The 19,496-nt window shown below is 41.9% G+C and overlaps 1 protein-coding gene across 2 annotated transcripts in view; it reads right to left on the bottom strand.

Annotated features, from left to right (window-relative positions):
• Positions 1-19,496, bottom strand: part of MRPS35 (mitochondrial ribosomal protein S35) — a 66,147-nt gene that overhangs the window by 21,073 nt on the left and 25,578 nt on the right. For both annotated transcript variants that reach the window (XM_085885830.1, XM_085885831.1), the window contains exons 2-3: positions 12,916-12,983; positions 11,182-11,370 (exon numbers count right to left, since the gene is read on the bottom strand). In XM_085885830.1, coding sequence (XP_085741956.1) covers positions 11,182-11,370; positions 12,916-12,983 — 257 coding nt within the window. The remainder of the gene's footprint in view (positions 1-11,181; positions 11,371-12,915; positions 12,984-19,496) is intronic.

Raw genomic sequence — 19,496 nt, 5'->3', positions numbered from 1 at the left:
TGGAAAACCAAGAATTGTGGCAAATTCTGCGACAGGCCCAGACGGCATCAGTGCACACATCCTAAAAATCTGCTCTCCTGCTCTTGCTCATCCACTTTCTGCTCTGTTCAGTCAAACACTCTCTCTGAATCAGCTTCCATCTGCCTGGAAGTTAGCCAACATCACGACAATACACAGACATGGTGCAAAAACGGCATATTAGCTCGCTTCCAATAACAAGCAAGGTCATAGAATATATCATTGCAGTTGACATCAAATCCTCCATTTTTTCTCCAATGGCCTGATCTCAGATAATCATTTCAGTTTCAGACCTCGGTACTCTACCTTAGACAGCTGCTTCGATTCTACCCACAATGGATGGAAGCCCTCAATCTAAGACATGAGATCATGGCTGCCTCTCTGGACGTATCTCAAGCAATTGAAACAGTCTGGCACCCTGCCTTAATCTCCAAGGCTGCCTCTCACCGAATTCCTCCACTCCTGTATTCTGTGTGTAGCTCTTAACGGGATCCTCTCATATACTCAAGGATGGAGTGCACCAGGGTAGTCTTGGGCCCAGTCTTGTTCATCATCTTCATCAATGATATTTCTGATTCCCTGGAAAATCCTTCCCATCTCTTTGTTTATGACTCCACCCTCTGCCATATCATTTCTCATTCTTAAACCCTGCCTCTTACCTCTCTGCAGACCTCAATCGAATCAGGAGCTGGTAAAACACTAATAATACATCTTACAACCCGAACAAATCACACACACACACACACACACACACACACACACACACACACACACACACACACACACACACACACACACACACACACACACACACACACACACACACACACACACACACACACACACACACACACACACATATACACACACACACTTTCTGAAAGGACCATCTGGCAAACCCTCCCATCTACTTCTGAAACAAAGTACTTGAAGAGGTTAAGTCACTCCAGCTTTTACTCACCATTAGCCATGATCTTTCTTGAGCAGACCATACTTCCAAGACGGCCTTCAAAGCTAGCTGCTGAATGAGCATCCTTAATCATGCAAGGCCTTTCCTTGGCCAATCTGAACTTTTGACAACCAAAAATTCCTTCAGTCGCAACTTGATGGAGTACTGCTGTCCCCTTTGGGCTGGCATCCCTACCTCACACATTGCCCTTCTTGATGCTGTGGAAAGCAAGGCCCTCAAAATCATTAGGATCTCCTGCGCCGAAGCTGAGTGTCATGGCCTGTTACTTTCAGATTGCAGACAGGTTGGTGGCCGCTGTATTCTACCACCTCCATTTTGATCTTGCACCCCAAGCCCTCTCTTGGCTCTGTCCATCTCAGGTTTCTGCAAGCAACATATCTTGTCTTCCAGTAACCCTCTTCTTGTTAAACTCCCAAAAACCAGGCTCACTGCTCACCTCCACTTATTTGTTCCTCTTTTCTCTTGCAAGTAGAACCAACTTCCAGTCTTTTCAGTCCCATTCTTCCCTCCAGGGCTTAAAGACATCTGTTCACCACTAACTCAGGTCATCCATCATCCATACTCATGATTGCCTCGACCCCAAATGACCCCATTCCGAAGCACTTCCTTTTCCATGTTATTGCGATTCCACCACCACCCCCTTTTCCTCACCTCTTTTAATTTGTTGGTTGTTTTTTTTTTCCTTTTCTATTTCATTCCTACTGTCTTCTTCTTCTTCTTCTTCTTCTTGTCTTTCAGTCAGCTTGTGTGCAGCTTACTCACCCCCATGTCTTTCTCCCCCTCTCCCTGATCTCAATCTCACTTCTTTCTACTCTGCTCGTGGTGTTTCCCACTTTCCATTTTGTTCCCTTCCATTCTATTCGAGCTCTTTGGCGAGCCTGAACCATGTATACAAAAAAACAAAAAAGAAACAAACAGCACTTCAGATGGATGTCGACCATCGGTCGATTTATGTTATGAATTGACGTACATTGTATGGAAGTCCTAGCAAGATGCCATCGAGTTTGCTTCTTCCCAAAACACATTTAGTTGATCATTTGCGAGTTTATGTGTGTTCAGATCTCGGAAAGTGGTTTCAAACTGTTGACGAAACTTACGTACAACTGGTCACAGGAGAATGACATAATTAGAGCCTCACAAATTATTGCCCAATCAGATTGGCTTTCAGAACATTGGAACACATTCTCCAAAAAATAAACTTCGTACAAACTTAATTTGTGGTCATTAGCAAAAGATTCAAAAGAATGCCACCCCAAAGCCATGCAAAAGCATGCTGCATTAACATTATATATCCCTCCACCTTGGACATGTTTGAAGCAAAAGGTACATGGGGAACATGTAATCAGGATTATTCAGTCTGTGGTACATTTATTTTTCTTCCTTGTGTACACAGTCAATGTCATATTGAGAAACTTCTTCTCATGTATGACCACCTACTGAATGTACGTGCATATTTTTATTTGATGAACACCTGCTAAATGTGACCAACAATTGTAAAAACTGGTGAATGTTATGACCATTACAAAAAAATAGCACCGCAAGCGGGCGTAACCCCTCAGCCCCTTGACGCAAACCAATTTCAAGATGGTGGCCATATTGAAAATCGCAGCATGCCCATTTTCGAAAGGAACCTTCCTCTACTCAACCCCAACACACCCAGCAAAAATGGATTTAATCGGACAAGGCGTTCTCCTCGAAAATGACGGAAACCAATTTCAAGATGGCTGCCGTGGCGGCCACAGTGAAAATCGCAGCATGCCCATTTTGGAAAGGAACCTTCCTATACTCAACCCCATTATACCTCGCCAGAATAAAATCAATGTGTGAAGCTGTTCTCAAGTTATTGTCTGGAAACCAAATTCAAGATGGCTGCTCTAGCCGCCATATTGGATATCAGATTGCGCTGAATATCGAAAGGAACCTTCCTCGAAACACCCCCATTATATCACACAAAAATGAAATCAATACGTCAAGCCATTCTCAAGTTATTGTCCGGAAACTAAATTCAAGATAGCTGCCCGAGCCGCCATATTGGATATCGCATCGCACTGATTACACTGAACAACAAATTTCAAAAATTTTTTTTTACTGGAGATGTGTAAAGTGATTAAGACTAATTTGGGTACGCTGATTTCAAAAATCATAACCGTTTTGCTGTATCACGTCAGAATTTTCAGGAACAGAAATATTCCCATTGCCTAGAAGTCAGGATTTCAATGAAATTTACATATGTCTTTAACATGTCTATTTCGTACAATTGTTGTTAACTTGTGTTATATTTCTTTCTTTCAGATAAAGATGAGTAGGCGTTCCTGTACCAATCATCCTGACAACTTCTGTTATGTCTGTGGTCGGTATACCAAAAAAGATCAACAGCGAAGTATATCTACAGCAGTGAAAATGAAGGCCGCCTACTTTCACTACTTCGGGTGTAAGGTGGGGGACCAAGAACAGAGCTGGGCACCACACATCTGCTGCACAAGCTGTCACACAACCTTGACTCAGTGGTTGGTGGGCAAGCGCGCGAGCATGCCATTTGCGGTGCCCATGATATGGCGTGAGCCGCAGAATCATCATGATGATTGTTATTTCTGCTGCACAAGCATCGCCGGCTTCAACAAGAAGAATAAAGGTCACATCAAGTACGCTGACTGCGTCTCTGCTCGTAAACCTGTGCCTCATGATGACGAGAACCTCGTTCCAACACCTCCAGCTGATCAGAACATAGCTGTAAGCAGTGGTGAAGAGGATGGTGATGATGAACCTTTTGAACCCGACACTCAAGAATCACACCTTCTGAACCAGGGAGACTTAAATGATCTTGTAAGAGATCTCTCGCTGTCAAAGGCGAAGGCAGAGCTGCTTGGATCAAGGCTGCAGCAGTGGAATCTACTTGAACCTAACACCAAGATATCCTTGTTCAGAGCACGTCACAGAGACATGGCTGAGTTATTTGAGATGGAAGACACGATGACATTCTGCAGTGACATCAACGGTCTGTTGAAAGAACTTGGGTGTGATCACGATCCTGCAGACTGGCGCCTCTTCATCGACTCGGGGAAGAACAGCTTGAAGGCTGTTTTGCTCCACAATGGCAACGAGAAACCATCAGTCCCACTGTCTCACGCGTTCGGCATGACAGAGACCTATGAGACTATGCGGCAGCTGCTTGATTCCATCAAGTACAATGACTTCAACTGGCACATCTGCGGAGACTTGAAAGTGGTGGCGCTGTTGTTAGGGCTGCAGTCAGGCTACACGAAATACATGTGCTTCCTTTGTCTCTGGGATAGCAGAGACGACATGAATCACTGGACGAAGAAAGATTGGGAAGAGCGAAAAGAGCATGTACCTGGTCGACACAACGTGAAGCATGTCGCCCTTGTCGACCCAGCCAAGGTTTTCCTTCCACCACTCCACATAAAGCTCGGCTTGATGAAAAGTTTTGTACGGGCAATGGATCTGAATGGGCGTGGGTTTTTATACCTCAAGGAAAAGTTTGGCAACACCTTGTCGGAGGCCAAGATCAAGGCTGGTGTCTTTGTTGGACCGCAAATCCGACAGATTATGAAGGACGAAACTTTTCCGACAACTCTAAACCCCAAAGAGCTGGCAGCGTGGAGGAGCTTCAAAGCTGTGACCGACAACTTCTTGGGGAACGAGCGCGCGGACAACTATGAAGAAATAGTGCAGCAGCTGCTGGAGTCCTTCAGGAAACTTGGCTCCAGGATGTCCCTGAAAATCCATTTCCTACACCAGCACCTGAACTTCTTCCCTGACAACTTGGGAGCAGTCTCGGACGAGCACGGCGAGCGATTCCACCAAGAGATTTCACTCATGGAGACGCGTTACCAAGGGCGGCACAACCCGAACATGATGGGCGATTTCTGCTGGTTCCTGCATCGTGAAACTGACACAGAGCAGCACAAACGCAAAGCCAAATGCCTAAAGCATTTTTAATTACATTCTAGTGGAGTTTTTCTGTAATTTCTATAATTTTGAAGCATTCATGATGAAATAAATGAATAAATGAATTTTTGTAAATTTCATTGAAATCCTGACTTCTAGGCAATGGGAATATTTCTGTTACTGAAAATCCTGACGTGATACAGCAAAACGGTTATGATTTTTGAAATCAGCGTACCCAAATTAGTCTAAATCACTTTACACATCTCCAGTAAAAAATTTTTGTTGTTCAGTGTTATCGAAAGGAACCTTCTTCTACCCAGCCCCAACACACACTGCAAAAATGGATTTAATCGGATAAGGCTGACTCAATCTGACTCAATTGGGACTGACTCAATCGGTCAACTTCCCGACCCGGATCTCAACCAATGGTACTCCATCTCTTCTGGATCTGATTTTGACAAATTTCCCTGACAATATCTGCTGCTCTTCCTTCGCTCCAATTGGTTCTTCTGACCACGTCCTTGTTAAAGTGGACATCTCTCTGGCTGTTATCAGAGAACCACCTCACCGCCGTCGAGTCTGGCATTTCACTCAAGCCGACTGGCAGGGTCTCCGAGCAGCCATCAAACTTACAGACTGGTCTCCTATCACTACTTTCTCAAACATCAACTCATCCTGGGAATTCTTTCAAAGAAACTTGCTCTCCCTCATGCACAGATTTATCCCCTCTCGTGTTCAGTTGTCTTACCCTTCCTCCCGCCCTTGGTTTACTGAAGCTTGTGGCGAGGCAGCTGTCCTGAAACAACTTGCCTTTGCCTCATGGAAAGCAAACCCAACTGAGGGCAATCTCAGTTCTTTCCACAAAGCTTGGAACAAGTGTGTATCTACCCTCAGGAGAGCCAGAAAACAACATCTTTCTCATCTCAAGTCTGAACTCTCAAACCTCTCTCCCTCCTCAAAATCCTGGTGGCGTTTAATCAAATCTGTTTCTGGTGTATGTTCCCCCTCCATCCCCTCCCTTACCTCAAATGGCCGCACTGCTGATTCCACACGTGATAAAGCTGAATGTCTAAACTCGGTGTTTGCAGCTAAATCTTGTGTCCTAAACCCATCACTATCTCTACCCACTTTACCCAGTCGCACCCAACTGTCCCTGGACTCTGTATCCTTTTCTCCTGACAAGGTGGAGAGCTTGCTTTCAAACCTCGAGTCAGATTCTGCAACCGGTCCAGACGGCATCAGCCCACGTGTCCTCAAAGCCTGCTCTTCTGCTCTTGCTCACCCTCTCTCTGTTCTATTCACCCTCTCATTTGCCCAAGGTCATCTGCCATCTGCTTGGAAATCTGCTAACATCACTGCCCTGCATAAAAAGGTGCAAAAACAGATCCCTATAACTACAGACCAATCAGCCTTCTCCCAATCATCAGCAAGGTGATGGAATCCATCATCGCCTCAGATATGAAATCCTTCCTCTTCTCCAATGGCTTGATTTCAAATCATCAATTTGGTTTCAGACCAGGTCACTCTACCCTGGATATGCTGCTTCTGCTCTCCCATCAATGGATGGAGGTCCTCAATGCCAGACAGGAAATCCGAGCCGTATCCCTGGACATATCACGTGCTTTTGACACAGTCTGGCACCCTGCCCTACTCACCAAACTCTCTTCCCATGGTATTCAAGGCCATCTCCACTCATGGCTCGCAGACTTCCTCTCCTGTCGCAGTCAACGTGTGGCCCTAAATGGAGTTCTTTCATCCCCTCTTCCTGTGCAGGCTGGAGTTCCTCAAGGTAGCGTTCTGGGCCCTGTTCTTTTTCTGGTTTTCATAAATGATCTCTCGGACTCTCTGGAAAATCCTCTATTTCTCTTTGCCGACGACTCCACCCTCTGCCGTACCATCTGTCATCCCTCAGACCGGCAAGCAGCAGCTTCTTCACTCACTGCAGATCTGGATAAAATCACAAACTGGTCCAACACGTGGAACATGTCTTTCAATCCAGACAAATCTCACACTCTCACTATGTCTCTTCGAAAGGACTGTTTACAAAACCCCCCCATCCACTTTCTCAACAATCCTCTGGAAGAAGTCTTTTCTTTCAAGCTTCTAGGTCTCACTATCTGCCATGACCTTTCCTGGGAAAGTCACATTTCCAACCTCGCCTCAAAAGCCAGTCGCCGACTGGGAATCCTCCGTCGTGCTAAGTCCTTCCTCGGCCCTCTTGAGCTCCTGACCACTTACAAAGCTTTTGTCCGTAGCCTGATGGAGTACTGCTCTCCCCTCTGGGCTGGTGCTCCTGCCTCCCACCTTTCTCGGCTTCACGCTGTCGAAACCAGGGCATTTAAGATCATCGGCATCTCCCGCAATGAAGCTGAGTCTTTGGGCCTCTCACTCAATCACCGCAGGTTGGTCGGTGGTCTTTCTGTCTTCTACCGACTCCTCTCCAGCCTTGCCCCCCTGCTCTCTCTGCGATTTGTCCCCACCACATTTCCACAGGGCGCTCAAGGTCCGCCAACAACCCGCTTCTGGTAAAACTACCAAAATCACGAATCACTGCTCATCTTCACTCTTTCATTCCTCTTTTTTCCCGCCTTTGGAATAAACTTCCTCACTCTATTCTTTCCCATTCTTCCCTCCAGGCTTTCAAAACAGCTGTTCACCACCACCTCTTATCTTCCCCCATCCAAATCCTCGATCTTTTCTACCCCCGATAATCCACCCAAGCCCACTTCCTTCATTTCTCCTACTTTCCTTCCTGAAAGTCCCTGAAATGTCCATCTTCTCTTCGCCATGTTCCCCGTCCCATCCCCATCCCTCTCCCTTCCACAGTTCACCTAATGTGTCTGTTCCCCACTGTTTTGTCCCTTCCACTCCCGCCCCTCTTTTCTCATGCCTCCTTGCTGTGAGTTGTGTGTTAGCTCTCATACGAGCCTCGACCAAGGTATACAAAAAAAAAAAAAAAAAAAAAAGGCGTTCTCCTCGATATCGACGGAAACCAATTTCAAGATGGCTGCCATGGAGGCCACATTGAAAATCGCAGCGCGCCCATTTTCGAAAGGAACCTTCCTCTACTCAACCCCAACATACCCTGCAAAAATGGATTTAATCGGACAAGGCATTCTCCTCGAAATTGACGGAAACCAAAAGTTGACAGACGCCCGGACAACGCCTATGACGACAATACCCCTTAGCCAATTCAGGCTAAGGGGTAAAAAGTGGTGAATTTTATGACCAAAGGTTTTGGAAGAAACACATGCATGATAACCTATTGATACTAGTTTAGTCAAATAAGATTGTTTTAAATTTAAGACAGTCTTCACTTGAGTAGTGCATTTTCTGAACCTGCTGACATCAATTGGAGCTTCTATATATTTTCATGTCTCTCATGTGATGATACAAGGTCAATATGAATAAAGCAACCAAACTCACGCAGATTACAAATGTTGACCTGGTCGAGCAGGCAACCCGCTTCCACCCAACCCCATAACATGGTCTGAAAGGGCAGGTGAAACTCTATATCTACGATCACAAAGCGATCGCCAAGGGTAAGCTTCCCCCCAACACCGGTGATCCAATGATAGCCAAAAACATTTTCAGACTACCATACGACATTGACCTTTAACATAGAGTGCAAATTAAGAAAATGTGTCCCCAGATACAATATATCCATAAAACTCACCATCATAAAAATCTGAGGAAAAATACTCAAGTTATGATCAAAAAAGGTGTTTTTGTTAATTAGGTCACAATCCGAAAAAAGTAGGTCAAGGACACATCAAACATCAGGTGTACATCATCAATGCGGGTCTACTATTATGATATTATGATGCAAGAACATCTTAGAAGGCTAAGCTGTCTAAGATTCCGCATTGGCAAAATTTAACAATGACAAAAATGCGTTATTTTTCTCACACCGCCATTTGACTTAGACCTTTAACCCAAAAGGGTATGATGTAAATTAAGCATAAATGCACCAAGCTCTAGACTACCGAGAGAGCAATTTCCTTCTCATCTAGATAGCAAACTTTAGTCGAGTTGGTGAAATGGTGAAAAATGTTAAAATATTTATAATTGGGTCATGACCTTAAAATTAGGTCAAGGTTAAAAAAAAGTCAACCTGGCATACTTCAGAATTTCTATTATTGATGCAAATTTCATTCCGAAAGTCCCAGCCGACTCTGCGATACAGCTTGTAAATTGGCAGAAAAAAAAGGAAGAAATTGAAAAACCTAAATGGTGGGTTCGTACTCCTCGGGGGTTGAAGAAACTCTGAGGTGCCATTAAAAATTGCAGGTGCTAATTGTGGAAACAAACACAATAACAGGAATAAGCCTTCCCCTATCAGAGGGGAAGCTTAAAAATCTATATAATAAAAGGAGCTGTGTATGTCTGATTATTTTTTTTTATCATGTTAAAACCTGAGAATGGATTAATGGATTTCAATGAATTCAGGGAACTCCTGGGAGGTTTGTGACGCAAAAATAAAAAAATAAAGGTCGGTTTGTGCATGGGTATACATGGGCACACGTGGCAAAACTGCAAACGGCAACTTGCGATGCTGGTTATCTCCACATGAAAGGCAGGATCTCCCAGGAATCCTTTTTTGTTCTTGCCCCCCCCCAACCCCCAGCCCCCATAGATTAGCTATCGCAGCAAAGATTGGTATTCCCCTCAGCGAAGTGATGGTCGGGTCATATATGCTCGTCCTTTGAAAAAGTGAAGGACTTTTCGGTGAACCTCAGATTTGGTGCTATAATGAAAGAATGAGCAAAAGATGATCCTTCCTTTATCACCCAAGAATTATGCAAGTAAAGGATGTGCATTTCTATTTCTCTTTCCATAAAGCACAAGGAAGGAATAAATGTGTTAATTTACAATAACAGCTGCAAAACTACGTGCAGCCACTGCTGCCATAGGAAATCTGAAAGTTTCATTCCTTGTGTAAATTTACTGCAGGACACCAGTCAATTACTTTCTGTAAATTACCTTAATTGATCAAAACTTGTGACAACCTTCAGGATATTGTTCTGAACTCTGACTGAACCATCTGAAACACTATTCAAGACAGCAATCCAGCACATAACGTGCCTGGGAAATTGGTTAACAATTTACACGGAATTTTGACAGCGCTGTGATGTTTTAATGATGTGAGTCGTTTGGCCCTCACTTTATATTAACTGCACAGATGGCAAAGAAGGTGAACAGCAAAATGAAGATGAATAAAAGGAGGGGAAAAAGTGACTGAAATATTACGTCCATAAACTGAAAGAAAATAACATTAATTGTAGGTTCACAAAAAATATTAAGTTACAGAAGGAAAGCCGGATAAGTTAAGATTACAAGACAACAACTTTGGCAAGTTGTCGCATCTCTTTTGAGTACAGCTGAAAAAAAAAGTTCATTATTACTTAATGTAACATGAAATAAACTACTTTCAAGAAACATATGTTCATGAAAGTGCAAGTGTTGGTTGGCTGACCTCTCCGAGCACGGCTGACCTCTGGCTTATATAAAATTAATCAGTCAGTTCCTCATTTACATCATGTTAACAAGATCGGCACTCGGGAGTGGGCATACTTCCGCCAAACTGAACAATTTACGTTTAGTATGCCACTGATAGGCTGAATCTACATCTGAACATAAACCAAAATTTAATCAGCTATTTAGTGTCATCTCCCCAACTCATCCACCAAGTTTTGTTGTAATCCGTCCACAAGTTTTTGAGACACAGTGATATACAGGATATCATTTTTGGCTCTATCACTGAATGGTGAAGAATCACTTTAAAAATTATAGTAGTTGGATCCTGATCTGGATCTTCACCAAAATCTAATCATTTCATCCTCATCACACACCGAACCTGGCCATCAAGTTTCGTCCGAATCCGCCCACAATGGTTTGAAATATCCTGCTCACAGACAAAGAAACAGACAGGGTAGAAAACATAACCTCCGTACAGCTTCAGGGTGGAGGTAAAAATGTAAAAGGATGTAGGAATGGTATGGTATGACTCGGCCGAGGTTTAAACCACCGACTTCCCAGACTCAGAGCGGACACTCTAACCATTACACCACCGAGTCTGGGTTTCTCAACAAGAGTACAAGGTAAATTTGCAATGATCATGACTCACCATTATCAGTTAACAAAGGCTCTTTATATTAATCTGGATTATTTTTTTAAAGTAGAAATTCTGAGCAGCATCTAAGCTGCACTTATGTATGTGCAGCTCCTTCTGAAAATCTTATGATGATACAAGGAGGACCAAAGAGCAAAAACAATACACAAACCTTGAGAAGCTCTGCATTTCCCTCCTTGCTTGGGGGGACTCCAAGCTTGACTGGATAGCCCATACGAACAGGGAGGGGCACGCTCCATGGCTTGAAGACTGCAGCTGAAGGATACACGCTGGCCCAGTTGAGATCAGGGCACATGCGTTCCGTACGAGGAGAAAGAGGAATCTTCAATCGCGGATCTTTCTACAGTCGAAGTTGATAACAAAAAACTCTGGATCAGATATCTGAATACATCGTTTGTTTGTCAAACCTCAAGCAGTTCAATCTTTTTTTAAATTCATTTATTTAAAGGATCGAAGGCTCATGAAGAAGGTGCAACACAAACCACGCACACACTTGCAGACAAATACATGAGACAATACCAGAAATAACCTAAGACAAACTTGCTGAACATAAAAGTGACAACTTCCTGGGCACTTTGGGAACCGGTGATGCCATCTTTACGACATTCTTCTCTCTGCAATCAGTGGAAAAATTGAAGAATTTCCTAGCTCCCCAAGGATGGCAACTGATCTCTGTCCTACACATGCTGAGGGTCAAGTGACAAAACAGCATGCAACATATTTTTTTTAAGTTTTTGGTGTGACTATGCCAGCGCCACAATCAAACAGTCATCCTTGAGAATCAGAGCGCATGTTCTAACAAAGAGAACAGCACTCATTAGAGCGCATACCTGTGCCAGGCTGAACAGTTTACATTTTGTATCCCACCTATAAACCAGATCTACATCCAGACCTTAAGCAAAATATAATTGCCTTGCTCTTGACATCTACACAACTCATCCACAATTTTTTTGAAATATCAAGCCATTTATCGTTTTTGGCCCTATCTCTCAATTGTGAAGAATTACTTGGAGATTTTAAAAATTCTTGGATCCAGATCCAGATCTTCACCAAAATCGAATCAATGTGTCCTTGTCCACACCCAATTCTGTCCAAGTATCGTCTGAATCTTTCCATAACTTTTTGAGATATCATGCTACATGTATATCTTGTTTTAGCCCCATCACTCAATGGTGAAAAATCACTTTAACATTATCAGATCTGGATCCGATCTTCACCAAAATCTAATCAAATAGTCCTTGTCACAATACCAACCTGTCCAAATTTCATCCAAATCCGACCACAATTTTTGAGATATCGTGCTCACAGACAGACGAGCAGACAGTGGTGGAAACATCACCTCCATCCACCTTCGGTGGTGGAGGAAATTATACCACTGAGGTTATATGTCAAAAGAAAGCTGTCAGACGAATGTAATCGGAAATGGAAATGAGATGTGCTTCAAAAAGCAGAATTAAGATGCAGTTTCCACATAGAGCTTGCAGCTCATCAGGAAAGGGGAATTACATGTCCAGTAAATCCACTCCAATATCCCAAAACAAAGCAACAGCCATTGTGATTGAAAAATCAGATTACATGAATTTCAAGAATTGCTATAACATTGGAAATAAGATCCTGGAGAGTCAGCAAAGACAGTCTTGATAAAAATGGAGGTGAAATTCGTTTTGGGAACTTGTTTCAAAGCACCAAAAAGGAAAAATAAATCAGGGCCCTCTTAGCTTAGGAATGGGAGAAAAACGGCTTTGATAAAACTGCCATAAGCATCCATCATCTCACAAGCCTGCAAGTTAAACATTCCCAAGCACAAGACCCCACCCAGTACTCCATTCATAAAGCTCATTAAAAATAAATTAAGCGAAACATGCATGAGAATGCCAGTTGTTACCTTTCTTCTTGTCAGATTCTTGCGCTGATCATCCTTCTTCTGATGAACTCCTGGAACGGCTGCCAGTGCTGGGGGTAACGCAAAAATGGCCAGTGCACTGAATAGATGTCAATTATCGGACATCTCAAACAGTTTTCAAGCGGAATGAAAGGACCACCTGATAAAAATGAATAGATATACTGCCTCATAGCACTCATTAAATATGCCAATGTATATTAAAGGATCCCATTAAAGACCCTGACACAATTCTAAATTAACACATTGACTACCATAACAATGTGAAGGGAGAGCTACACTGCATCGGTGGCATAGCGACAAAATCAATACCTAAAAGTCCATTGAAATCGATTATGATAACAGCAGAGCAAAGGTGTCATCAATTTCAGATAACAACACGCTTTCATGACGTTAAGTTTGCATATTTATTATGTGGACTCATATTTGGATAAATACATTGCAGGAACTGTTCGTTCTGTCCTACATTTGTCTTGAGTAGTTTAACAAAGAAATAACTTAATTTGCTTAGTAAACAGAGCTTACATGACAATCATTGTAAAAAACACAAAAAAAAAACATGAAGAAACATAAGAACTAACTGGAACGGCACTCTGACGTCGTGACGTGGACAGTTATGCCTCCATCCACATTATTAAATCATTATAGTACTTGCAAAAAATAAACAATAAAAAAAAGAATCCAAATTTAAATAATTCTGGCTGCCAGACCATGTGTCCAATCAGATTGAAATTTAAAACATATTCCCCACGACTATTCGATCATAATTTTGATGTTTCAAGTCGATTGATGAAGCGGTTCAAGAGAAATAATTTTTTTAAGATTTTCATTCAGTCCAAATGGCTGCCAGACTATGCGACATATTGATTATTCATGAACACCCTGGTATCCCCACGCCTTAGGGAACATGTGTGTGAAGTTTCCCCTCGATCTGTCAAGCAGTTCTGGAGAAGAAGATTTTTAAAGCTTTATTCTTCAAAAATATCATAGCTGTCAGACCATGTGACCGATGACGTTAACATTTACATCATATGTTCCATAATGCTAGCAGATCATTTGTGTGGTGTTTCACCTCGATCTGTTAAGCCATTTCAGAGAAAAAGATTTTTGAAGGTTTAAAAAAAATATTTTCAATCCAATATGGCTGCCGAACCACATGACCCACGACACAAGTTTACATTATGCCTCTAATTGGATATGGGATCAGGTTTGTGAAGTTGCGTGTTAATCGGATAAGGTGCGTTTTTCTTTCCAAGATGGCTGCCAAACCACATGACTGATGACGTCATCCTTTTCACACTATATGCGGCAATGGTGTGAGATGATATCTGTTAAGTTTCCGTCGATCGATTAAGCGGTTCAACACAAATAACTTTTAAAATATTTTACATCAATCCAATATGGCTGCCAAACCATGTGACCTATCAATTATTCATGAACACCCTGGTATCCACAAGACTTGGGGAACATGTGTATGAACTTTCCTCTCGATCTGTCAAGACATTCTGGAGAAGAAGATTTTTTTATGGGTTTATGGGTAAATTCAATATGGCTGCCAAAGCATGTTGACCTTTGTCGTCAAAGGGAGGGAACTTTTTGTTCCTCATGGATAGGCGGTCATACGGTCATACAATAAGTTTTGCCTCGATCTGTTCAGCTGTTTTGGCGAGGAAGGTTTTTTTTTAAAGGTTTTTAAAATATATATATTTTAAATATGACTGCCGAACCACGTGACCAATGACATCATCAATGTTTTTTTTTGTTGTTGACCAATTTATCCCGAGATGAAACTCAAAAAATGTTCATACTCATCGGATAAAGTGTTCTACATGTCAAATTTTGGCAAGGATAGCACTTCACTGATGACGTCATGGTTAATAACACTTATTCCTCATAGGCAGAACTTGACATGTGCCAAGTTTCAATTTTTTTCCTTGGAGTGGTTTTGGAGATAGAGGTGCAATGTTTTCCCTTTTTTTCCAACGTGGCTGGCACACCACATGACCTATGACGTAAAAATTATCATTGCAACATTATACATGAGTAGTTCCACCTCTGGTGGAAATTCAATGTCAATCGGACAAGCGGTTACAAGGAAAATGAATTGCAAAAGGGAAGCACAGACAGACAGACAGACGTCCGACCTGAAAACATAATGCTTCTGGCGACTTCATCGGCGGAGGCATAAAAACAGAATGGACAAAAGATTCTCCAGCACAGGTCAGCTTAACCCACAAGTAAACAATGCACAATTGAACTAAAATGGCACTTGGTGGAGCGCATATCACTGCCAGGCTGAACAGCTTACATTTTCTATCCCACTGATGGGCCGAATCGGGACCCGGACCTGAATCAAAATCTAATTGGCTTGTTCTGGGCACTTACCCAACTCATCCACCAAGTTTTGTCCAAATACATCAATAACTTCCTGAGATATCATGCTATATATCATTATTGGCCAAATCTCTCAATGGTGAAGAATCACTTTTTTTTTTTTAAACTATAGTATCCAGATCCAGACCTTCACAAAAATCGAATCAATTCGTCCATGTGAAACACCCCACCTGTCCACCAAGTTTCGCCCGAATCCGTCCATAACTTTTTGAGATATCATGCTCACAGACGAACAAAGACACAGACAAACAGGAGTGAAAACATAACCTCCGTCCACCTTTGTTGGCGGAGGTAACAATATAGCCCTCCAGTATGCAGATGGAATCATGATGCACAGAATATAGGTCTGTAATCATGAAACCACCTGAAACCAAATCATGAAAACACCTGAAACCAAGGGTGGAATGGAATCTCCTTGCCATTGTGAAACCTGAAACAATACTGACCAAATATGGTGATACACAGTGAGAGAATTAATACTAAATATGCAATTTTAATGACATTCCACCAGGTTTCATGAAACCATGCCTGACATCATCATTGGCAAATCCACAACGGAATAGCTTCCCAGCATCTACATTCATACAAACGGAATAAATGGCAAAGCTAAAAACAGAACACCACAGAGCACAGTGGGTTAGTTTAATGTGCCAATGAGTGGAACAAAGAGAGACTGTGAATGGATTCAAGCAGTAAAGCTATGATAGTCGGGACCAAATTGCACAATCAGGGAGGCCTCGCGTGGCATGGTCATATGTTAATGCCAGCATGGTCCAGCTGAGGGGTAATCCCCATGAGAAATGCCAGAGTCAGCAAGCTACATTTGTACATTCATGCAAACTGAATAAATAGCGTAACCACTTCTGGTCTCGCTCTTCCCACCGTCTCGACCCTCTTTCCTCTCTTTACCCACCCAGGTCACATAAGTTATTATAGAATCATATGTACCTGGATACCTTCCCCAATTCTTAATTCAACATTCTTCACCATTACTTCATGCCTATATTCACCTCTCTGTGGAAATGACTCCTGATGTCATACATCTAGTCCTTCAAGAGTCACCTCATACATTCTCCAGTACCCACGCCGAACCTCTTCCACTCCCACTGACAACACCGACACCCCCCCTTTTTTTTCCTTTATTTTATTTCACTCATCCATTCATGTGCCATGTCTGTCTCCCTGTTCCCCTTTGCTCTTCTGCAAGTCTGTGAACCAACTGAGCACAGACTAGGTGGAGTAATGGTTTGAGCGTCCGCGACAAATCTGGCAGGTCGGTGGTTCGAACGTTGGCCAAATACTGTGCCGAATGTGGTGAGCAATGCGGTGCCATTGTTGGGACATCACTGGTATGCAGAGTACCCCAGGAAGTGATGGCACTTCCCCTCAAGCTCAGTGACTGTGTTTGTCTCATCTAACAGTCATGTGTTGTGTCGTGTGTGTATATGTGTATGTGTATGTGTATGTGTATGTGTATGTGTATGTGTATGTGTATGTGTATGTGTATGTGTATGTGTATGTGTATGTGTATGTGTATGTGTATGTGTATGTGTATGTGTATGTGTATGTGTTTGTGTATGTGAAAGTGTGTGTTCAAAATAAAGACCAATTACAGTGTGCCCAGTGACTGCCAAAAAAAATGTGGGATTTCAAAATTTGAATGCAGTTAAAGCTATCAAACTAATTAGGTGCTCAGATTGTATGGTATCAACATTATAAGCAGTAAACATCCTATATCCACCTATTTCAATGAAAAAAAATATACATAATAACTCCTACATGAAGCAATATAGTGTCTGTATGGTTACATCATCTTACTTAGTACATGTATAGCCTATGGTTGCATAAATATCATGTATACCTCATGATTAGGTTAGCATTGATGAAAGCCTTTATACTATTGTGCATATTTCAGTATATAACAGTAGATGTAATCTTAATTAAAATGCACAAATTCAGGAGTGTACACGATGCAAATATAACACATATTAATATTGGACTTTCAAAACACTTTAGTTTTTTATTTAAGATGTTATAACTCAAACTGGTTACATTCTGGAGTACAACTATCAGTGCCAAGTGGGCTTCATAATGTCAGTATCAAGCAAATCTTGGCCTTCTTTGTCTTTTATGACTTCACATTTCAGAAATTTCTTAAGTATGTTCTTCAAGAGATCTGAGAGCTCTGAATAAAGAACATGTATGAGTGGCTCTTGAGACTGATTAGGTTAGCCATTAAATGCACTGGTAAGGTACTGCAAGAAGTGCAATCTGAGCAGGGTCAGGTCACACAGCTGTTTTCTAACGTCTTTGTATCTCTGACTAGAGATAAGCAGCATCACATTTTCTTTTGGGAGGAAGACAGTGAAGTACTCAACCAAACTTTTCCATTGCTCTATCACTCTTTCCAATACAGGGCCAATGCTCAACCATCGATTGCTAACATAGCGTAGAAGAACATGGTTCTCCACCTCCATCAAAGCTTGAATTTGGGAGTAGTCCTCTTTACGTGATGCCGTTTGATGGAAGAACTTGAATAGCTGATCAAGAAAACTGTCTATGCCCCACGGTTCTAGAACACCCATTGCTTTTCCAAATGCATTGTGTACTGTGTGTATGTTGCATGATCCTACATCAACAAGCCCATGGGAACCTGCAGCCTTGCAGTCTGCATCCATTTTTTCCCATACTGCTTTGTTTACATTAGGTCCATCCATTCCCAGCATAATCATGTTTTTTAAATCAAGACCATCTTCTTCCAATGCGTCTGAAAGGGTGTCCCTCCAAATTTGAGCAGTTGCATGACCCAACATCTTTGACTTCAGGTAGCGTGTGTCAATCAATCCATCATTCCAAAAACGAATATGGATATCGAGTTGCTTTTTCATCTGGTCATTAGTAGTTTCATCTAACAAGATGGCATAAAATGTAGAAGTGTTCCTAATCTTTGTAACAAGATCTTCATGAAAGAAAGAACCAAGTCCATGTGAGACTACATATGAGACTTTACTACAGTTAAGTTTCACATCCCTTGCAACATCACTGTCGGCGAACATTTCTTGAAATGTTTCAGCTATCTTATCACATGATCTGAAAGATAAATTGTCTTGTGCAACTTTCATGACCCATATAGCTTCTGCTTTTGTAACTTTGTCCTGGTGTGAAAGTCCATTTTTGGGATGCTCCAGAGGTTGATGCTTGTGACAAATATACCCCACCTGACACAATTTTCAGCTTTGACTGTCCAGATGCAATTGCAATTTTAGCCACTCTAATATGCTTTGTTCCTTCAGCATGTCTTTGCAGTTGATAAACACCACCATTGCTAATATCAATGTCTTTCTTGCACAACGCACAATGAGCTTCCTGGTCTGATTTATTTTGTACCCACTGGCTAAGCGCATGCCCATTCTTGTCCACACTATTCATCCAATTTTCATTAAATTTTGTTGTATGTCGTGGCATTTTGATGAATTAATAATATGTTCTCTTGCTTGTAAAACAGATTCTACAGCTATACCTGTAAGCAGGAAAGCAAATAGGTTAAGGAATTGTATATACATGTATATGCCAAGCAACAATCCAATATACATGCATCATGAAAGGGAAAAAAACACCTTATATGCAAGTTAAATTGTTGTGAATGTTAACATTACATGTACCAGCATTACCAGTATTCCAAATAAGTACCTCAAATGGTACATCTTTTAAAAGCCATTTATAAATACGCAATCACAATATGGTGTTGTCTTACACTTTCAGCATTAAAAAACCATCACAGACACAGTGAACATGATGATGAAGAGAAATGTGTTATTTTATAATAACCATCAATTATTTATATTTATTACTACAGCAGAAAGATTGAAAGTGCATTAAATGACACCTAAAAAAATGCTCCAGAGGCCAGGGGTGCAAAACCCTATCAGATTTTTGGGCTTAACAATGCTAAGAAATCTTCTGTAGCCATTACAATTTTTAAAGGTTGACAAAAATGTGGGAAATGTGGGAAATGTGGGATTTTTTCAAAAATGTGGGACAAATTTTGCAAAATGTGGGAAATGTGGGACCACTGGGCACCCTGCAATTACTGCACCGTAGCCCCAAGAAGAAAGCCAGACATAACAATAACATACACACGCACGCACGCACACACACACATCCATGTTTGT

This window comes from Eptatretus burgeri, chromosome 6, assembly GCF_056783735.1.
Source record: "Eptatretus burgeri isolate ZD-2024b chromosome 6, Ebu_testis_v1, whole genome shotgun sequence".
Lineage (NCBI taxonomy): Eukaryota > Metazoa > Chordata > Myxini > Myxiniformes > Myxinidae > Eptatretus > Eptatretus burgeri.
This window is presented reverse-complemented; position numbering and strand designations above follow the sequence as displayed.